The sequence below is a fragment of the Arvicola amphibius genome, chromosome 6 (assembly GCF_903992535.2).
Source record: "Arvicola amphibius chromosome 6, mArvAmp1.2, whole genome shotgun sequence".
Lineage (NCBI taxonomy): Eukaryota > Metazoa > Chordata > Mammalia > Rodentia > Cricetidae > Arvicola > Arvicola amphibius.
Window position 1 is genome coordinate 10,968,609 of NC_052052.2, and position 22,274 is coordinate 10,990,882.

Genomic DNA, 22,274 nt, shown 5'->3' on the forward strand with positions numbered 1-22,274 from the left:
AGCCTGGGTTTCATCCCAGCACATGGAAAGGAAAGTAATGACCACCTTCTCTGTTGTCATTCAGTTGTCATAGAAATGCTTTCTGCAAAGCCAAGGCTTCTTAACTGTAACATTGTGTCAGATGCTACCCTACAAAATCTGTTGAAAGAAAAAAGGTTTAGAATTTTGACAGAGGCTTTGGAAAGTCACCTTAAGAACCGTTATTTTTGCCAGGTGCAGAGGGATATGCCTGTAATCCTAGCACTCAGGAGGTAGAGGCAGGATAACAAAATTACAGGCCAGCCTGGGCTACAGGAGATCCTGTCTCAAAAAAAAAATTTTAAAATAAAAAACATAAAAAAAATAAAACAAGCAAAAATTAGACTGGGAGGTGGGTCCATGGATAAGAATACTGGCTGGGGCTGGAGAAATGGCTCAGAAGTCAGATGGCTCTGACTGTTCTTCCAGAGATCCTGAGTTCAATTCCCAGCAACCACATGGTGGCTCACAACCATCAGTAATGAGATCTGGTGCCCTCTTCTGACCTGAAGGCATGCATGCAGGAAGAACTCGGCATACATAATTAATAAATAGGTCTTTTTTTAAAAAAAAAAAAATACTGGCTGTTCTTGGAGAAGACCTGGGTTCTATTTCCAGCACCCACATGAAGGCTCACAATTACCTGTAACTCCAGTTCAGGGGATCTGGCGTGTTCTTCTGGCCTCTGAGGGTTCCTGAACGCACATGGTACACATAAACTCATACAGGCACATACACATAAAAATAATGCATATATTGTTATACTATTTTTGAACTTATTTAATTATATTTCTCCCTTCTGTTTCCTCCCTCCAAACCCCCTCATATACCCCTTGCCATTCTGCTTCAAATCCATGGCCTTTTAAAAAATTGGTTGCTATTGCCTAAATATGACCAGTTCGCATAATACCTTTATATATGTTTTCAGGGCTGACTGTTGGGCATTGCACAACCAATTGGTGTGTTCTTCCCTGGGGAAGGCCACCTCTCCCATTCTATGAATAGATTTTTTTTTAAAGATTATTTATTATGAATACAGTGTTCTTTCTGCATGTATGCTATAGGCCAGAAGAGGGCACCAGATCTCATTACAGATGGTATTGAGCCACGTGTGGTTTCTGGGAATTGAACTCAAGAACTGTGGAAGAACAGCCAGTGCTCTTAGCTGCTGAGCCATCTCTTCAGTCCCATGAATAAATTTTCTAAACAAGCAAAAATTAATTAAACTATTGTAAGAGGACCAAAGTTTGAGATATCTTGAGCCTAGGAAATTAAGGGCAACCTGGGCAACATAATGAGACCTCATCTCAAACAATATTAATTACTGCACTAAGGATGTGGTTCAGTTGGTAAAGTGCCATCTGGCGTGCACAAGGCCCTGGGCTCCCTGCCTTCCGCAGTTTAGTCAGGAATGCTGGTGAGATTAGAGGCAAGCAAGTCAAGGGGCATCCTCACTAGAGCACAGCGAATTCAGAGAGTAATAATGCCTCTTGTCTGAGCGCAGGGTCTCTTACAAATTACTGTAAACACAGAGCTGGACAGATGGCTCAGCAGTTAAGAACACTGACTGCTCTTCCAGAGGACCCGGGTTCAATTCCCAGTACCCACATAGCAACTCACAACTGTCTATTAATCCAGTTCCAGGGAATCTGACACCTTCATAACAGTGCACATAAAATAAATTTAAATAAATTATAAAAAAACAAATACCATAAACATCAGTATTTGCATTTTTGCTTAAGTGCTGACCTTGTGAGACCCTTTTGTCCGTATCTGGAAAAAAGTACAGGCACGTGCCTTTAATCCCAGCACTCAGGAGGCAGAGGCTGGCAGATCTCTGAGTTCGAGGCCAGCCTGGTCTACAGAGTGAGTTCCAGAACAGACAGGGCTACACAGAGAAACCCTGCCTTGGGGAAAAAAAAAAAAAAAAAAAAAAAAAACACTGGCAAGTGCAGCTTACATTTAAGTCCAGACTGGGCTAAACTCTCGATCCTCCTGCCTCAGCCTCCCGGGGGTTGGGATTCCTGGTATCATTCTGTCCTGATGCTCTTGAGACTCCAAAGGGTTCTTCTTTTCTCCCAGGTGTCCATCTTGGAGAGGCGAAACACAGCGGGAAGGGTGATGTTTAAAACCCTGGAAGACCCCTGGACGGGCAGTGAGAGCGACAAGTTCATCCTTTTGGGTTATCTTGACCAGCTTCGGAAAGATCCGGCCTTTCTCTCCTCTGAAGCTGTCCTTCCTGACCTGGCTGATGAACTTGCTCCTGTGAGCATCACGGTTGGGAAAGACGGGCCATCAGGAGGGGCAGGGTGAACAGAGCAGGGATCCAAAGAAGAGGGAGGTGTGGGGCCTCCCTCTGGGCCCGGTCTTAACCATTGCCCGTTTCCTCTCTGGCAGGTGTTTCTTCTCCGCTGGCTCTACTCGGCTTCTGATGCACTCTCGGACTGGTGGGAGAGCCTGCTCCACAGTAACTGGTAGGAACCTCTGGGGTTTCAGAGTTGCCAGTCTGTGCCTGCTGTCAGCTGTCAGAGCCAGCCTCTCAGGACCTCTGGAAGAGCAGCCAATGCTCTTAACCACTGAGCCATCTCTCCAGCCCCAGTTTCCTTTTTCTTGCTTTACTTTTTAGTATTTACTGACTGGTACTCTTGCTGGGAAGGAAGGACCACCCCACCTGTCCTCCCTGTCAGCAGAACTGATAGTGGTCTTTTCTTCGTGGCATGTCTGCCACTCACCGCAGGGCCTGACACATAGAGTCCAGTGTGTACGTTCACAGATCCATGACCAAAACAAACTTGGGGAGAAAACAACTTATTTTGGCTTACGAGCGAAGGCAGGAGCTAAAGCCGAGACCACAGAGGAACACTGCTTACTGGCTTGCTCAGCTATTCTTACACTGCCCAGGTCTGCTTGCCTGTGGGTGGCACCACCCACTGTGAACTGGGCCCTCCCCTGTCAATTAGTATTCAAGACATGCCCACAGTCCAGTCTGATAGAGGCAGCTCTCCTGCTGAGGTTCCCTCTTTCCAGGTGACTCTAGTTTATGTCAGGTTGACAACTGAAGCTGACTGTGACACCCCCTGTTCTTTTTTTTTAATTTATTTATCATTTATTTATTATGATTTATCATATATACAGTGTTCTGTCTGTATGTTTGCCTACACACCACAAGAGGGCATTGGATCTCTCTGTAGATGGTTGTGAGCCACCATGTGGTTGCTGGGAATTGAACTCATAACCTCTGGAAGAGCAGTCAATGCTCTTAACCTCTGAGCCATCTCCCCCCGACACCCTCTGTTCTATCTGAGCCACATTGCTCATTCTGGCCCCAGAAGAGTCAGGTAGACCGACATCACTGAACAGACTCTGTAGCCACCAATAGATACCTCGGCAGAAAGTCAATTTAAGTTCTTCATCTCCTGTAGAATGTTTTAGACATAGTCTAAAGCCACCTTCCAGAAGGCAGTCTCCCCTTCCCTACCCCAGAAACAGCCTGTCCTGGGGTTGTGTTTCCTGATGAAAGGCTTTTTCTGGGCCTTTCCTCCTGAGACAGCAGCTGTGCCTTTGCTTTCAGGCGAGAGATGATGCCGCTGCTGTCCCTCATCTTCTCAGCCCTCTTCATACTCTTTGGCACTGTCATTGTCCAGGCTTTCAGGTAAGTCTAGGGACTATCAGTGGGAGTCCCAATCTGCCATGGTCATTTATACCCCTAAAAAAAAAAAGAAAGAAAGAAAATTAACTTCTGTTTTCATTCTTTAGCGACTCAAATGAAGAACGAGAGTCACAGCCTCCAGATAAAGAAGAGGTCCCTGAGAAGGCCGGGAAGACTGAGCCAACTTTCACCAAAGAGAACAGCAGGTTCTTCCCATATACCACACGCTTGCCTTTGGTTTCAAAGAGTGTGTAGGATGGGTAGTGTAGAGGGTCAGGAGAGGGGTCACAGTGCTGGGGATCAAACATGAGCTAGACAAGTGCGCTCATTGAGCAACAAACGTCCTAGCCCCCAACTCTGAAATAACCCAAAGTGTGAAATTCAGTGACCAGCAGCATAAGGCCACACGTAGAGTGTTCTGTGGCAGCCAGTCATGGTGGCACACACCTTTAATTCCAGCACCTGGGAGGCAGAGGCAGGCAGATCACTGTGAGTTTTATATAGTGGGTTCCAGGCCAGTAGGACTACATATTGCGATCTCCTCTCAGAAAAGAAGAAAACAGTTCTGTGCCTCGTCAGGGAGTCAGGCCAGCTTCAGGCTGAGGTGTCTGCACAGACGTAGATGTCATGCTTTGACCATCTCTCGTACCTCATTGCATGGGAAGGGGACTCTAAAAATCCAAAACATTCTTATTCTCAGGCATTCCGTGGCTGTGTGTGTAGGGTGTGTTTAGGTTTTGTACCCTTAGGGACCAGAAATATCAGATCCCCTAGAGCTGGAGTTCAAGACTGTTACGAAGCCTCTGGAAGAACAGTAGTGCACACTCATAACCCCTGAGCAGTTTCTTTGGCCCTTTCCCAGACATCCCAAATAAGGGAAAAAGTCACTGCTGCCCATGGTTCACACATAGATACAGCATTGACAGACTGAGTGCCGTGTGATTTCAGACTCACCATCCCAGTGTCCGTAATGGAAACAGGAAGAGATAGGAGACCTATCTGGCCCACAGGAGGTGGTAAATGAGCCAGAAGCTGGGGGTACCCTGTCCCCATGAGTCATAACTGCTGATGTCCCCAGGAAAGAGCCAGTCTAAGTTAACAACAGACTGAGCTTTGTGCCTCCTTCACTCTGACACAGCTGCCTCTGCGCCATTGGAAAAGCTGCATGCAAAGGGCTGCTGCAAGCCAGGCCACCATGGAGCAGGACCACCCTGTGCAGCCAGCAGGGTGGTCAGTGCCAACTAGCCGGGAGGCTTGTGCTCCACTGGTCTTGTTTTGTTCAGGCTTATGGAGTTTGAATGTTCGTTCTCAGCCCAGGCTGTCCTCGGACTCAGCACATAGTTGAGGCTTGCCTCTCATCCTGCCTCTTCTGCCTAGCTGCTAGGATTGCAGCATGCGCTACCATGCCTGGCTTCCACTGGTTTCCACTCCCCCATCCTGAGAATCTCTAACTCCTCTGTATTTCTCCACAGCAAGATTCCTAAAAAAGGCTTTGTAGAAGTAACTGAACTCACAGATGTGACATACACCAGCAACTTGGTACGCCTGAGACCAGGCCACATGAATGTGGTCCTCATCCTGTCCAATTCCACCAAGACAAGCCTGCTGCAGAAATTTGCTTTAGAGGTCTACACATTCACCGGGTAAGCAGGGTGCGTGTGTGTGTGCACTCAATTGTGTGTTGTGTGGGTACATCTTTTAGCATGTGTGTGTGTGCCTAAAGAGAGAAGATATTCCACTTGGGATAAAAGACATTTGAAGACAGTCTCTCATTTCCCACTTGAGGGGCAAGATTTTATGTCCTTCCCAAGCCAGACATCTGCCATCATTGGGGACCTTCTCTTGACTTTTGTTTGTTTGGTTTAATTTATTTATTTTGGTTTTTTGAGACAGGGTCTCTCTGCTAGCCTTGGCTGTCTGGGAACTGTAGACCAGGCTGGCCTCAAACTCACAGAGATCCGCCTGCCTCTGCCTCCCAAGTGCTGGGATTAAAGGTGAGCACCACCATACCTGATTTGATCTGGTACTTTCTGTATAGCCCTGGATGTTTCTGAGTTTGCAGAACAATTCTTCTGCCTCTACCTTCCAAGTGCTAGGATTCCGGGCACACCACTCCACACACCTCTCCCCTCTTCCCTCTCTCCATGTCTTCATGGTTCTGAACAGAGGAGTATGAGCATCCCACACACCTACCCCACCACCCCAGCTCCACAGACATGCCAGCACAAGCCTTTCCTGGCTGTTGAACCCTGTCCAAAGTGCTGCTGCTCCCCCCAGTAGCCTGCAGCTAAGCTCCCTTCCTGAACCCTGGTCTCTCTCCACAGGAGCAGCAGCCTCCACTTCTCTTTCCTCAGTCTGGACAAACACCGCGAATGGCTGGAGTACTTGCTTGAGTTTGCTCAGGACGCAGCCCCGATCCCAAACCAGTATGACAAGCACTTCATGGAGCGGGACTACACTGGCTACGTGCTGGCCCTGAACGGCCACAAGAAGTATTTCTGCCTTTTCAAGCCCCTAAAGACAGTGGACGAGGAGACTGTGGGCTCTTGCGACCCTGACTCCTTCAGAGGGAAACCCCCCTGTGGCCTTGGGCCCAAGCCCCTCAAGGGCAAGCTAAGCAAGTTGTCCTTGTGGATGGAGCGCCTGCTGGAAGGTTCCTTGCAAAGATTTTACATCCCATCGTGGCCTGAGCTAGACTGAGACATGGACTCTTCAGGTTTTTAACGTGCCCCAGGAACAGGGATTTTCAGGGGAGTCTAGGTTTTAGATTTCTCTTCTTGAGCAATGGCTAGAAGACCTTTCCTTTGTCACCTAGGAGTAAAACACGTCGCAGGTTTGATCCCTAGATGACACTCTTTCCTTTGGGTTTTCTCATCCTGTATGAATGCCGCACTATTTAATAGACCGCTCATCCCCTCTTCTTTGCTGTCCCTGTAACATGCTCACACCACCCTGTCTTTAGGTTGGAGAAACCCAGGGCTTGACCTTGAGTCGTGCCTGAACAAACCTCAGGATCCTCAAGAACCTGTCATGCAGGGTGGGTCACTATACCCCCAACCCCCTCCCCTGTAGGCTCCTGACCTGGCCCCTGCCGTGCTTCTGCCAAGGCGACAGGCCACCACAGTTTCTAGGTCCTGCATCTTCAAAAGAGGCCTAGTTCTAAGCAATTTTACATGTGACCGTCTTCTGGGAGCAAGCATTGAGAAGTATATTTTGGGGGTATCCCCCACAACAGTTGGCCAGTCAAACTTTGAAAGGAAAGGGCTGAGCAGTGGATGGGGGTTGAACACTGACTGGAGTCACATAGCCCTGTGGTCCTTCGTGAGCATCCCTTATTCCTCATCTCTGTCCCCTCTCTACACTCCCATGAGCCCCATCATAGCCAGGACAGAGTCTGCCTAGCCAGAAGCACTGTAATGACTGAGCCACTGACCTGTCTCCAGATGCCTTTCTGCCTCTGTGGATTTTAGAGTTTGGATACTAGGAGCCATAACCTGTGGTCTTACTCTCTGAGCGTAGATAAGCTGCTATAGAGCCAATAGATTTAAGATGATGCCAGGAGCCTTCCTGCCTGACTCGCTCTCGAATGAAATGCCGGGCGTGTCTTCATACCAAGGAACCTGACCTCTCTGACAATTGCATTTTGAACATTGTTGTCCCCAAAGTGCTGAATTTTCAAGTTGTCTCTTGTGACTGTGAGCTGAGACTTGTTCCAGATTCCTGTCTGGCAGGCAGCTAGCTTCCTACTTCTGGCCTGCATTTTGGCATCTCGGCTTAATTGTTTCCTCCTTCCCTTATTGCTGCTTCCTGCTGCCAGATGAGACCCATCAAATCCAGCTTGCCTGGCTCCACGCACCTCAGGCTCAGGGCCGGATCATGTTCACCCATTCAACATACCCTTTGTTTTTAGGGCCAGACCACGGCTGCACGTGGTGTGTTCTACTGTCAAGCAAGTGCCCTTTTGCAAAGTGAAGGGCACAGATCAGGGACAGGACATTCACTCATCATTATGTATTAGTATTCTCTAATCATATTTGCTTTGAACCAAGCACCTCGGATCCTGACTACTTTAAACACTGAGCTCCAGTGGTAAGTGATGAACTCTCTGAGCCCAGGACCCTCTGTAGTTTTCAAAGAATCTTTAGCTTTATTAAAAAATAAAGAAATCACTGCCAGGCTTCATTCTTCCATCTGGCCCTCTAGAAGTACACGCTGACTCAATGCTGCTGCTCGTGCACCTGGCCCAGCTAGAAAGCGTGAAGGAATCATTTGGCTCCTCAGTGCCCAGTTCTCAGAATGTGTTTCTGGAGACTGGGGGTGAGCTGGGGTAGAACACGTGCCTAGCATGTGCAAGGCCTGAGTTCCATCCCTAGTATCACATACACAAACGTGTTTGGTTTAGATTTGTTTTTTGGTTTTGTTCTGCTTTGTTTTGTTTTGTTTTTCCTTTATTTTTATGGTGGGGCTCCTCTCGTGAGTATGTTGTAACTCATTCATAGATTTTTGTCTTTATATTTCTGGAACTGATAAAATTCCTTGATGTGTAATTTCTGAAAGCCAAAAAACTCCCCAGATATTTGTTCTTTTTCAAAACTGTACCAAGAAGATAAAGGTCCCTGCCATTGGGGGTGACAGAGAGGAGTGGTAATGGAATCAATGCTGTTCCTGGCAAATTTGAGTCCAGAATGCCTACAAATCTGATAGGGGGTGGTGTTACCAAGGGTATCACAGAGCTTCGGTTTGATTGCTTGCTTGTTTTGAGACAGGGTCTCACTATGTAGCCCAGGCTGGCCTCCAACTCAAGGCCTTCCTGCCTCAGCCTCCCAAGTCCTGGGGTTCCAGCCATGCACCACAAGTCTCCCTGTGACAGATCCAAGCCTTTCTTCCTGAATGTTGTTTCCATTAATTGTTTATTTTTGTGTCAAATATGAGCTACTTTTATGCTCAGCCGAATGCCAAGGTTTCTTGTCCTAATGAATGTCACATCACAGGACCCAATTTCAGTTGAGAAATTGCTGTCTGAGGAGGTGGGCGTCTGCCCGAGACCGCCTGCCAATCATGTTCAGTAGATGGGGCGTAGCGGCCTCCTCAGTCAGGCTCTGTGGAAGACTTCCTGCCACTCAGGGACTGCTGCCATTTGTCCTGCTGCTCTCCCTGCCCACCCTAAAGAATTTGCTTGTTTTCGGATGGGTGAGTCTCCTCCTTCACAGCCTTTTACATAGTGCTAAGTCATTTGCAGCCACCACCATGTTTCCCTGGCAATAAAATAAAATGGGTCTGACCCACTTGCTTCGCTTGGGCTAGGGATTGGAAGCAAGCACTCAGCTCTGTTTTGTTTTCAAAGTGTAATTCCATATTGGGGCTGGAGTTTAGTGGGAAAGCGTTTGCCTAGCGCATGTGAGCCCCTTGGTTCTGATTCCCAGTGATGAATGAGGAAAGTAAGGCAGAATCCCTTAAATATTGTTGCAAGGAGCCAGGTGTGGTGGCACACGCGTATAACCCCAGCACTCAGGAAGCAGAGGCAGGAGGATCGGGAGCTCAGGGTCATCCTTAGCATGAACAGGTAAAACCAGCTTGAGCTGAGACCTTGTCCCAGCAAACAAGTGGTGGTAGGTTGGGGTGTGACACAGAGGCTCGAATGCTTCTGTAGTGCACCCGAGGCCCTGAGCACCACAAAGTAAATAGAGGAGCAAATAGCGGAATAAGGAGAGGGTGGAGATGAGATGCAGTTTGTGTCCGTGCGTCTGGCATCACGCTTGGAAACAGGCAGCGTGGCAGTGCCGACTCTGCTTTTGTGTCTGCTAGGAAAGATGGCTGCACCTGTGAGACGGCCTGAGAGGAAGGGGAATGTTTTGCACTTTTGATACTATTAAGAACAAATAACTTATTTGGCAAATTGTGTCTTTTTATGTTTACGTTTTTTTTTAAGTTTTGTTTGTTTTTGGTTTTTGTTTTTGTATTGTGAACAGGCACTAAAGTTAATATTTTGTTTTAAGAATATTACAGATTGGAAACAAATAAACTATTTTGATGTGTGATGGCTCTGGGGCACCTCTGGAATTGCAAGGTGATTTCATCATGGACACGCTGCTGCCTTTCAGGCACAGCTTGGGGGATGGCTTGGGAAAAAAATTAAGGGTGGAAGGCTCATCAGTTGAGCGTGCTTACATTACAGAGGACTTGGGTTCAGTTCCTAGCACCCACTAGTGGCTCACAGCTGCCTGTAACTCCAGTTCCAAAGGATCCTACACCCTCTTCTGAACTTCTCAGGCTCCTGCACACATGTGGTACACATACACACACTCAGGCACACTCAAAGTTAAATAAATGTTTTAATGTTAAAACGGAAAGAAACACAGGCTGCTTGGGTTGACCTTCTGAATTGTCCTTGTGACCAGTGGTGACACTTCACAGAAAACGTCCTTTAGTCTGTGCACTGCTTGCTCGCAAGTCCCTGAGGCTTTGTCATGACACAGTCTGTTTTGTCTTGAAGAACACAGACTCAGACAGTAGTCACTTTGGGGAGAGCACACAGCATCTCAAACAGTAGATTAGCTGCTAGGAGGGCCGTGTTGCCTAGGAGGGAGAAAGAAATGCTCTGAAGACTGCTTGCCGCCCTGAAGCCCAGTCTCCCGGCCCCTAGCCTGCTTCTGAGCCATGGCTTCTGAGCGCTGGGTGCTATGTGTCTGTGAACAGGCCTTCGCCCCTGCCAAGCATCATTGGGAGACAGTATGAGAATTCTGAGGGATGTCTATACTGGTGCAGGTGCTGCTCGTAGCCCTCCCTCAGGCCAGTAGGTCTGAGTGGACGGTTGCTTTGTTTCTTTTTGTTTCAGTTAGAATTAGAGGGATGACATCTGCTTTGCCCAGGTGTCAGGTGTAGCAACTCTACTTCCTGTCAAGCATGCTTTGCAAATTCACTTCTCAGGGAAATATCAAAGGGAGATGTGACTGAGCCACCCTGTCACTAAATAGCAGGCTGTTGGCTTCCTCTCCACTAATAGCACCTGGCACCTCCCAGGGGTTTTGTTTGGTTCATTAGCTCATGCTCCTCACATTTGTGGTAACCGGCTTCCCTCTTGCCTCTGGACACTGATTCTCAGTAGGGTCCCTGAGGTAAACCTGGAGACCTAACTCACCAGATGAATCTGATTTAGACCAACAGCTGCCTGTAGGTCATGCTTGTCTCCACACTCACCTGAGAGGTCATACGGTGGGGAGACTTCCACAAGATCGCAGCCCACCACGTTCAGGCCTTGACAGCCCCGGATGATCTCCAGGGCCTGTCCACATTGGAAGTGACAGTCATTGCCAATGCAAAGCAACCGACGGTGGCATAGATAGATAACCCTCCCTTGCCCGAGACACATGCTCGCTACAGCCACGCTGGTGGGCCTCCCGGGGCACAGCTCACAACACACAGTCTCTCTCAAGGGCCTCCTGGTGTGATGGTGGTGGAGTCAAGCCAGGCAATGTTACGTTTTCAAACCCTTGAGACAAGCAGCCTACAGGAGACAGTCTGAGTGGGGGAAGGCTTCCCATGGTACAGACGCTTCAAGGGACTGGCAGAAGAGATGATTAAGCATTCTTGTTCAAGGGACTGGCAGAAGAGATGATTAAGCATTCTGGTTCAAGGGACTGGCAGAAGAGATGACTAAGCATTCTGGGCAGAGACACAGGCTAAGACACAGGCACAAGAAAGGCACAAGTAGATGGATATGGCCCAAGGTGGCATTGGGAACAGGTACAAAGGCAGTTGCCTTGTCTAAAGTTTCCATCCTGAGCGCAGGAAGCTCCAGAAATGCTTCTGACCAGACAGGGAATGGCTGTGGGCGACACTGTTGAAAGCATCCTCCTTCCTTAGAAGATGCAGATGCGTGCAACTCACACCTTGTGCGACCTGCCGCTCATACCCTGGGCTCCAAGGACAGGGTAACAGACAGTGGAAAGGTCCTGTTCCCTCCCTTGTCCATCTCAACATAGCTCATCAGGCTTGACTCCAACATTCCCCAGCCACCCGGAGCCGGTCTCCACGTGCATACTTGATTAATTAGGCCATAAGCAGCTTGGCGCGTTGTGTTTTGTCTTGGCGCTTGGAATAGCATATAGAGAGCTTTGTTCGCACTAAGCCTGTGTGCCGCTACCGAGCTACGCTGCCAGCCCCAAAGTTCAGTGTTCTTAAGAGGGGACACTACAAAATGGATCCCCATGAATTGACTATAGACAAACTAGAGGCAGAAAGAATAATAAAGGCTTCTCAGAGTTCTCAGGGTGGTCCCGTAGCTCAGGGGTAGAGCACTTGCTTAGCATAGGTGAGGCCTGGGTTTAGTCCCTAGCTACAAAACAAGAAATTAGAAAGTCACAGACAAGCAGTGCCTGTCCACTGAGTACCCAAAACTACAGCCAGCCCTGAGGACATGCTCGGGCCTGCCAACCTCATGATCTGTGAAATGAGGTTGTGGTCTACAGATTTCGTGCTCAAGAACCACACAGTCTGGTTTGGTTTTTTTAATCTCTTAATGTTTTAAGTAAATTTACAATTTTATGTTGGGCACTATCCACAGCTATCCTCAGGCAAATTGGGCATGCAGCCCCTAGGACATAGGTTGTACGCATCCAAGTGCTGTGTCTTTAAAATCCTGCCCTAATGGTGTGAGCCCTTAGTCAGAAATCAAGTTAGAAGCCTGCCTGGGCTATATAATTCAAGGCAAGACTGAATCCCTCAGCATTGGGTGAGCTAGCTGGGGCAGTGCTGGAGAGCTGGCCCCTGTGGTGAGGATTCAGGAGAGCAGGCAGGCTGACCAACTCAGCTACCACCCAGGTCCCAATCCAGGGCTATGAGTTGGCCCACCTCAACATCCACCCCTTCTATAAACTGCAGGAGCACGTGAAGGGGCTGGTCCTGCAGATCCGAAGCTGCAGGACCTCTGCCATAAAGGGCAGCGATGGGATCATCCGAGAGGAGTGCCAGTGAGGGTCCAGTATTGACAGTGTAGCAGGAACCAGAGGGCTCGACCCAGACCGGTGATTCATCGCGGTGAACATTTGCAAGTTAAGATGCGTGGGCTAAAGGATGTACTGTGTGACTCACTGGGACACATTGCAGCTTCCATGAGATTTTTGGTGGTAGGGAGGGGTTGTAAGGGCAGAGGGCAGATGTGATGACAGGGAGGAGTGGAGTTGGGGTACATGGTGTGAAAATGACAAAGAATCACTAAAAAGTTAAAAAAAAAAAAACACACCCTCTAGGGCTGGGAGGGTGGCTCAAGTCGTTAAGAGTGCTGTTGCTTTGCGGAGAATCCAAGTTTGGGACCCAGCACCAACATTAGGTGGCTTACAACTACCTGGAAATCCAGCTCTAGGAGGACCTAATGTTCTTTCTGACCTCTGGGAACCTGCACACACACACACACACACACACACACAGGCATGGACAAGGGGGCAGGCATATACATAAAAAGAATACCCACCCTGGGAGTCCACTGAACAAACCCACTTACTTACCTGACTAGGGGTGAGCCCAGCAATTTCTGGTGTCCCTGTTCCCGGGGCATAGGCAGGATCCAAGCCATCTATGCCAAAGCTGATATAAAGAGGCTTGTCCGCCATCTGTTGCCTGATCTCTGCCATCAGGGGAACCAATGACTTCATCCAGCAATCTTCAGCCAGGACCACACGAAAGCCCTGAGGAGGGGGGAGCCAAAGACCTGGATATCCCAGCTGACCCCACGCTCAGCTTCTCACATGCATGTATCACATCTGACCTTAATTTCCACGGTCCCCGCTCTACTGATGAAGTTAGGGAGCAAGGTCAGAGCTGACTGGAGTGTCAGGATCAAGAAAGAGCTAAACCAAGCCTAAGACACTTGGTCACTAAAGACTCTAGGGCAGTGGTTCTCAACCTTCCTGTGACCATTTAATACAGTTCCTCATGTGGTGGTGGCCCTCAACCATCATTTTTTTCATTGCTACTTCATAACTGTTATTTTGCTACTGTTATGAACTGTAATGTAAATATCTGATATGTGACCCCTATGAAAAGGTTGTTTGAAAGGAGTCACGATCCACAGATTGAGAATCAATGTTCTAGATGCTTGTATCCAGAACCTTGGTCTTGACACACCCTAAAATCAAGGGTTTAGACAGCTGAAACAGCTCAGCTCGGGTAAAAGCCCTTGCTACCAAGCCTAATGACCTGAACTCAAACCCCAAGACCCACACAGCAGAAGGGAACCCACTCCACAATTTGTCCTCTGACCTCCGCACTCCTGGTGTGGCAATCGTGCACACATACAATTAAATAAATGTAATTAAGAGTAATGTAAAATGCCTGGGCATGATGACATATACTTTTAATTCCAGTACTTGGGAGGCAGAGGCAGGCAGATCTCTGTGTGTTCAAGGCCAGCCTGGTCTACAAAGTGAGTTCCAGGACAGCCAAGGCTACACAGGGAAACCCTGTCTTGAAAAAAAAAAAAGAAGGACCAGATGTGGTAATACACACCTTTAATCCTAGTGCTCAAAGTCAGGGGCAGGCGGATCTCTGTAAATTCAAAGGTAGCCTGGTCTACAGAGCGAGTTTCAAGACAACCAGGGCTATAGCATGAGATCCTGTCTCAAAAAAAAAGGGGAGGGACTGGAGTGTTTGTGTGGGAGCCTTGACTATGTTCAGAGTTCAGACCAGAGCCTTCCATCTGCTGGGTGTTACAATAAACACTAAGAAGGGGTGTCTTGCCTAGACTCAGGTTCACAACCCCATGTCTTCTAAACCAGCAGCCTCCAGAGGTTTTAACTTTCTACTTCATTCTGCTGGGCAGCAGTAGGCCACTTCTGCCTCATCAATGTCTCTCTGAGCCGGGCACAGTGGTTCACATCTGTAATTCCAATAGCTCAGCAGGCTGAGGCAGGAGGATCACCGTGAGTTGCAGGCCAGCCTAAGCTACAGAATAAGACCCTGTATCAAAACAAAAGCAGAAATCAAGTCTCACGACTCTTGCCACGTGACTTGATGCCAACTCAGCCTTTTGTCTTTCCTTGCTTTTTCTCATCTTTGTTGGGGGTGGGGGAACAACACAAGCTTGCCCGTGTCCTGGTGCGTGTGTGGAGGTTGGAGGACAGAGCACACGCTTCTGGAGTTGCTTCTCTCCTTCCACCATCTGAGTCCCAGGGATTCAAACTCAGGCCATCAGATTTAGGCACAAGCACCTTTACCTGATGAGCCGTCATGCCAGCCCGTATTTATTTCTGTCCTCAGAGGAGGTCTCACGTAGCCCGGGCTTGCCGGGAACACAATGGGAAGCTGAGGACGATTGATGTGAGAGAGTCGTCTGTTTGTGTTGATCTCATTCGTTAATAAAGAAACTGCCTTGGCCAGCCCTTAAGTGGGTGGAGTAGACAGAACTGGAAGAAGGAAGTGAGGTAGATGGCTCAGACAATTGCCCTGCCTCTCCTCTCTGAGCCAGTCACCATGAAGCCAGCCACCAGGTCAGACATGCTGAATCTTTCCGGGTAAGACACCACTCATGGTGTTACATAGATTATTAGATATGGGTTAAAGCAAGAGATGTGAGAATTAGCTAATAAGAGGCTAGAACTAATGGGCCAGGCAGTGTTTAAATAAATATAGTTTGTGTGTTGTTATTTCGCGTGTAAAGCTAGCTGTGCGGGAGCCGGGTGGCGGGATGCAGCCTGCTGCTCCCATCACTACAGAATGGCCTGAGCCAGGTAGCTGGGAACCGGGCGGGATGAAAAGCAGACCTGCCCGCAGCTCCTCACTACAGACAATGTTGGGATTCTTGATCCTTGAAGATTGGGATCACGGGCCTGTGCTGCCACATCTAGCCCCAGCCCCACTTCCTGAACTCCAGTCAAGCTGCTGTAGAATCCCTCTTTGACAATGGAGAAGACACTTTGGGGGAAGAAAGAACACCCAGTCCATCACCTGGCTCCGACTGTATCGATAGGGGTCCAAAGTCAAGGAAGAGCCCCGGATGCCGATCTGCACCACCCGCTTACAGTCCAGCAGTCCCTCGTCCACGCTCCGGCGGAAAACTGTCCGATGATGGACCTTCTCCCCCAGAGTTTTGTCAGCTGTGTTGGTGTGGGCACCCACGTGCACTAGACCCACTGGGCCATGCCTAATGGCAAAACAGCAGCTCAGAGGTCAAGGGCCCTGGCATCAGTTACCTGCCTTGCATCTCTTTTCTGGGTTCAGCTCACTTAGCACCTTGAGGAAACCAGGTGGAAGCAGATATGTCTGGCCTGCCACCCAGAATTTCAGAGAGAAGGACAATGGCACAGGATGGAACTCAGCAAAGGCTGAACCAGAGCCACCTTCTCTCTGGCTAAGGCCCCAACAGGATATTGGGACCCTGCTCCTCTTCATCAGCTCTGCCAGACACCCCAAATGAACACAGTTCACACAAGTGGGATGCTAGGGCAGCTTGAGATGAGACAGACCCCACTCACCCCAGTCAGGATGCTACCCACAAGCCTTCCCACCCCAGTCAGGATGCTACTACCCACAAGCCTTCCCACTCCAGTCAGGATGCTACTACCCACGTGTCTTCCCACCCCACTCAGGATGCTACCACATGCCTTCCCACCCCACTCAGGATGCTACCACGTGCCTTCCCACCCCACTCAGGATGCTACCACGTGTCTTCCCACCCCACTCAGGATGCTACCACGTGTCTTCCCACCCCAGTCAGGATGCTACCCACGTGCCTTCCTGTTGAGATAAATCTTTTGCACACTGTGTGAAGATGTGTCTCTTTCTGTTCTTCCTTACCTGCCTAAGGTACCTTCTGATTGGTTTAATAAAGAGCTGAATGGCCAATATTTAGGCAGGAGAGGATAGGCGGGACTTCCAGGAAGGGATAGGAACTCTAGTAAGGAATCTGAAGCTGGAGATTCACCAGTCAGATTTGGAGGAAGTACATACGGTACTGAGGAGAGGTAATGAGCCACGTGGAAGAATGGAGATGAATATAAACAGGTTAATTTACGTTTTAAGAGCTAGTTTGATACAAGCCTAAGCTAAGGTCAAGATTTCATACTTAATAAGAAATTTCCAGGAGCTGATGATACAGTTACACCTTCCCACCCCATTCAGGATGCTACCTACTTGCCTTCCCCCAGACAAATTCTGAAGCTCCCACCCACCACTTCCACCCTTCTCGCTTCTTCCAACTGAATCAGTCAAAGATAACCGATATGCATAGACTTGCATCTACTGAAAAATCTAGATTTTGTTGTCCAAGCAAGGAGGGAGCCTATGGGGGGGAATAGGACCCCCTGTCAATATCTGTATTTGAATAGCAAGGCAAAACAAACAGAAGGTGGCTGGGGTTGTGTATCTCACTAGGGATTTATTTTCCAAATCAGGGACCAACTGAGGATGCAGAGTGTATGTACACAGCAGATCTAGGTCAAGAGAAAGGGCTCCAAACTGATAAGATTGACAGACACACCTGGAGTCTAGCCTTAGTCCATAGAAACAACCCAGTGGGGAATTTCCAGTCACCCCTGCATCTGAGCCCCGAGCATCACATGGTGCCACCTAATAGCCGCTAAATCTTAGCTCCCGAATGTTGAAACCTCAGGACTTACTTTTTTGCCACCGCTTGCAGTATAGGATAGGTGATTGTGTGGTCTCCACCTGCAGAGAGAAAACAGCCCACATCTACAAATGCCACAGTCCCGAAGTCACTGCCAGACTTTCAGGTACACTGTAGAACTGTATCCACAGCTAAATGGCCATGGGTGTCATTAGAAGGGTGTCATTAAAGGCAGAAACTGGAGCTGGAGGGATGACTCCGTGGTTGAGAGCACGTGACGCTCATCACTCAGGCAGCTTACAGACCTAGAACTGCAGCCCCAGGGTATAACTGATTGCATAAATCAAAGCTTATGAGTTGTTCAGCAGACCTCCCTGTGACAGTGTGAATGGCCTACACCTGTACTGTCTGAGATGGTAAAGGAGGAGTCAAAAAATCCTGTTTCTATTGGCTTTAGTGTGTGTGTGTGTGTGTGTGTGTGTGTGTGTGCTATGTATGATGGATGACCTGTGTGTGGAGATCAGAGAACAACTCGGAGGAGCCAGTTCCCTCCTACAGTAATGGTCCAGGGGTCAAACTGAGGTCACTAGGCTTACATGGCAAGGACTTTCACCCCCTGAGCCATCTCTATGGCTGAAATACTTTAATTTTTAATGAAGATTTATTCATTTTTATTTTTATGTGTCTGTTTTGCTTGCACATGTATGTCTCTGCATCGTGTTCATGCTTTGTGCCCTCAGAAGTCAGAAGAGGGTCTCAGATCCTCTGGGACAGGAGTCACAGACAGTTGTGAGCTGCCTTGTGGGTGCTGGGACTGGAATCCGAGTCCTCCGCAAGAACAGTCAGTGCTCTTGAGCCCTTTCTCAAAAATTACTCATTAATTTTTGAACTCAGGGCCCCACACGTGCTAGGCAAGTGCTCCGCCACACTAATCTCATCTTTTTTTTAAGAAATAATTTTGAGGGCTGGCTGACATGGGTGCCGGGAACTGAACTCAGGTCCTCTGGAAGAGCATTAGCTTTTAACCACAAAGCCATCTCTGCAGACTCAGACAGAAACTGTCTGGTCGTCTTCATCTCCCACTCTCCCTGTAACCTGCCTTTCCAGCACATTCTTCTCCTCTCTTTGTGTCTTTTTTTTTTTTTTTTTTTTTTAAATCTCACCATGTTTAGTGTCAGGTCCAAAGGAAACTTCATTTCCCCAAATTCTGGGGAAATGGGGTTAGACAAAAGCCAGCCTTCCTCAAGAACTTGTGAAACTGGTTCCCCTCTACCAAAAGGAGAAGGCAAAAATAAATGGGGCCGAAAAAATGAAAAAAACACTCAACATTGTTTCAATTCGTGAACCAAAGAAGTAGAGTCAAGCAGTGGACCACTGCCCAATTGAAGCAAACCCTGACCAGCTCAGATATATCCTCTGGAGGGCAGGCAAGATGGCTCAGTGGGTAAAGGTGCCTGCTGCCAAGCCTGATGACCTGTGTTCGATCCCCAGGACCCACACGGTGAAAGGAGACAACAGACTCCCCAAAGCTGGATTCTTACCTGTATGTGCATGCTGTGACCATGTAGGTACACAGACACACACTAAATAAATGTAAGGGAAAAAAAAACTGTAACGCTATCACCAATTCTCCTAGTCAAACTGGGGCTCGAAGCGAAAGCAGGGGATAGGTCACCTATCCTTCTTTATTGATCTGACTGTTGTATTTTTTTCTAATTCCCCAGGGCAAATGCCCCACTGGCTTTACCTAGCTAACCAGTCTTTTTTTTTCCCCCAGAGACAGGTCTTACTCTGTTAGCTTTCATGCCAGTTCTCCCAAAATATTAAATATCCTCTCCCCTAGGATTAAAATGAGTGAATTTGAATGCTCACTTTCCTTCTTCGTCTGTCTTCATAGTAGCTTCCCCTTGAAGAACAGCTGCTCGCGGGCCTATATTGAATAACCTCCCTCCCCAGACTACCATGAAAAGCTACAGGTCCCTTGCTAGCAGCCATTACCCAAGGTCAGAGGAATGCAGCCAGCTGCTACGACGTTCTGATAGACCTCTCGAGTTAGCCGGCAGCTGTCCTGGAGGTTGTAAAGATTGACATTCACGTTGCCTAGATCTGCAACCCTGAGGGACTGGAAAGGGAGGGCTCCCGTGCTGGGGTTGACAGCCCCCAGCATCGCCGATTCCTCTCGGATGCGACGGGGTCCAAATCTAGAGAAGAATCATCGACACGTCAGCTGCCCAGAGCTCTGACCCCTGCTCACTATGCCTAAAAGGTGCTTCTCTGTCTCCTGACTTTTGGGAAAGGCGACGCTGTGCTGTGGGATAGAGTCTGTCACCACTGGCAACCAGGGGCACCTCTTCCCTGAACCTGCACCAAGTAAAAGTATGTCTGGATGTTAGCAGACATCAGTGCTATAAAACAGACCCCACTGAGAGCCATTAATCTATGTATGTTTGGAGGGGGGTTTTTGGCATGTTTTTTTTTCTCCATTGTTTGTTTGACAGGGTCTTGCTATGTTACCCAAGCTGGCACAAAACTCACTGTAGCCCAAGATTGCCTCAAACTCTCAATCCTCCTGCCTCAGCCTCCTGAGTGCTGGGATCACCAGTATGTATGTATGTCTACCATGGCAGATGAACAGAATTTCTGATCATATTCAGTTTATCACTTTTGCCCTGCTGTAACACAGTATCTGAGGCTGATTTAGCTGTTTGTTGGTTTTAGTACAAAGATGGCTCAGTCAGGAAAGCACCTGCCATATAAGTGGAAGGACCCAGGTTTGGTTCCCAGGACCCAGGTTTGATTCCCAGAACCCATATATACCTGCAAGGTGTGGTGGCACCCACTTGAAAACCCAGCACTGGGGATCAGGACAGGAGGGTCAGAAGGAGCTCCCTGGCTACCAGTCTAGGTTGGCCACCAGTTTAATCCCACTCAGTGAGCTCAGGGTCAGTGAGAGACCCTGTCTTGAACAAGGTGGACCGTGACACCAAAGATGACTCAGTGGGTTTTCCTCCAGTCCCTACCCACATGCATGCACATGAGCACATGCATGAACTTTATTTAAAGAGCTGCAGAGATGGCTCATGAGTCAGGAGCACTGGCTGCTCTTGCAGAAGACTTGGGTTTGGTTTCTGGCATCCACATAGCAGCTCACAACTGTCCTTAACTCCAGTTCTTAGGGGGCCCAACACTGTCCCCTTCTGGCTATTTAGCACCAGGCAGAGATGCGGTATATACACATTCCTGCAGACATGAACATGTGTATACATCAAATAAAAATAAGTATTTATTAAAGTTAAGGGCCAGCATGTGACGCACGCCCCACTTGTTCTTTGCCTGTTTTGTCTTTTCATTGCTGGGGATCAATCCAGGGACCTCAAAAGCTGAGTGAGAGCTTTGTTACTCTGCCACACCCCCTCATCCCTAGACTCAAGAGCCCACCCACCACCAATTAATTATACAGCAGTAGACCATTAACCTGAGTTTCTGTTTCCTGATCTTTAAAATAATGATGCTGTTATTTATTGCACGGCGTGGTTGTAAGAATTAGACACGGTCAACTTTGCAAAGTATCCTGGGTTCGTTGACATTTAATAAATGATAGCTTTTAAAATTCAGATGGATACAGTCAGATGTACTGAGCTGAGCAGAAACTGTTGATGCTTGCTAATTAAGAAAACGGTCTTTATGTCTCTTTGACTTTGATAGCTAGGAGTTTGGGGAAGAGACAACCAATTCCATTCTCAAATCAGTGGCCCCTGGGATGGAATTAGGGTGTGCACACCTACCATCCCAGCAAGGCTGGGGTTTTAGAAACTCCTGGCTTGCTAAACAGCCCCCACTGGCCTTTCTGAGCTGCATTGCTTCTTGGGATTACAGGAGTATACAGAAGCCTCTCTTGACCACTGATGACCCTGCAATATCAGAACTGGTCTTTCAATACTGTGTTAAGCACTTGGCATTGCTTACGGAAGAAGGGAGCTGCCCTCCCTGACTCCAAAATGACCTGGGTGAAAAGATGCAAGCCCATGTGCCTTCTACACTCCTGCCTACTGGGCCCAACCACGTGTCCCCAGCCCCTGTGCGCACCTGCCTTACCTTGCCCCGGGCCGGTTGGAAGTCCCCGTGTCCAGAGGCACACCGATGAAGGCGGCATCCAGCCCTTCGGGGGACGACTGCAAGGGCAGGTGCATCATAGAGCAGATGCCCACCAGCTGCACCAGTGACTCGCTGGAGGACTGGTGATGTGGAGCACCTGAGACATCTGAAGCCTGGCGGGTCCTAGCACGCCCAGGAAAGTGGAGCCCCACAGAGGGACGCCACGTGACCACCCCAGACCCCAGGACCTGGGCACAATTGGAGGTGAGCAGTCGCAGCATGCCGCCTATCTAGGAGCTCAACCCGGCCAACGTGCCAGCCCGCAGTTGCAGGGCTCAAAGGTCAGGGACGCTCTGGGATCAATGGGACGGGGAGGGCCCCAGAGCCCAAGCGATTCTCCACCTGCCCCACTCCGGACTTCAGCCCCTGTACAGATTGGTCTATGAATGGTCTCCCCATTCATGCCCACCTGCCCCACCCCAGGTTTGTCGTGCAGGGAGCCCCCCCCCCAACACCCACACACACCTGGCCTTTGACTGTCTCTCTTATTCAGAGTAATTTTGTTTTGCTTTGTTTGTTGTTACTGTGTTGTTTGTTAACAAATGGCCTCACTCTGCAGCCCAGGCTAGTCTGGAACATGTGTATCTAGGTTGTATCTTAGCACTAAAGAGTGCTAAGATAAAATGCTTAACCAAAGTAACGTTGTGTTGTTATTGTTTGTTGGTTTTTATTATGATTTATTTATTTATTTTACAAACCAAGCCCAGTACCCCCTTCCTCCTCTCCTCCCACACCCCCTATCTTTCCCCCACTCTAGCTCCCCATGCGCTCCTCAGAGAGGGTAAGGCCTCCCGGGGAAGTCAACTAAGTCGGTCCTATCATCTCCCTGAGGCAGAACCAAGCACACACACACACACACACACACACACACACACACACCCCTATGCTGCAAGG

The 22,274-nt window shown here is 48.7% G+C and overlaps 2 protein-coding genes across 2 annotated transcripts in view; one reads left to right on the forward strand and one right to left on the reverse strand.

Moving 5' to 3' along the window:
• The window catches only part of Dnajc16 (DnaJ heat shock protein family (Hsp40) member C16), a 28,060-nt gene extending 21,473 nt beyond the window's left edge, over positions 1 to 6,587 (forward strand). The window contains exons 10-15 of the mRNA XM_042055282.1: positions 2,101 to 2,283; positions 2,416 to 2,492; positions 3,590 to 3,670; positions 3,775 to 3,873; positions 5,140 to 5,310; positions 5,992 to 6,587. Coding sequence (XP_041911216.1) covers positions 2,101 to 2,283; positions 2,416 to 2,492; positions 3,590 to 3,670; positions 3,775 to 3,873; positions 5,140 to 5,310; positions 5,992 to 6,367 — 987 coding nt within the window. The 3' untranslated portion in view covers positions 6,368 to 6,587. The remainder of the gene's footprint in view (positions 1 to 2,100; positions 2,284 to 2,415; positions 2,493 to 3,589; positions 3,671 to 3,774; positions 3,874 to 5,139; positions 5,311 to 5,991) is intronic.
• Positions 6,588 to 9,980: 3,393 nt separating this feature from the next.
• Positions 9,981 to 21,660, reverse strand: Agmat (agmatinase). The gene is made up of 7 exons (XM_038334099.2): positions 21,321 to 21,660; positions 19,224 to 19,426; positions 17,278 to 17,326; positions 15,608 to 15,803; positions 13,171 to 13,350; positions 10,865 to 10,949; positions 9,981 to 10,243 (listed from the first exon to the last, which is right to left on the reverse strand). Exons 1-7 carry the CDS (start codon positions 21,599 to 21,601, stop codon positions 10,170 to 10,172), a joined length of 1,068 nt encoding a protein of 355 aa, XP_038190027.1. The 5' UTR covers positions 21,602 to 21,660; the 3' UTR covers positions 9,981 to 10,169.
• Between the last annotated feature and the right edge of the window lie 614 nt (positions 21,661 to 22,274).

What these genes read in the sequence shown, in the direction of transcription:
- Agmat (XM_038334099.2), bottom strand. Translation starts at nt 21,601, where the DNA reads ATGCTGCGACTGCTCACCTCCAATTGTGCCCAGGTCCTGGGGTCTGGG. An exon ending in CTGCATTCCTCTGACCTTGG is followed by an intron (nt 17,327 to 19,223) that starts GTAATGGCTGCT and finishes TTCTCTCTGCAG; the next exon opens with GTGGAGACCACACAATCACC. An exon ending in CCCACCGTATGACCTCTCAG is followed by an intron (nt 10,244 to 10,864) that starts GTGAGTGTGGAG and finishes TCTCCCTCCTAG; the next exon opens with GCAACACGGCCCTCCTAGCA.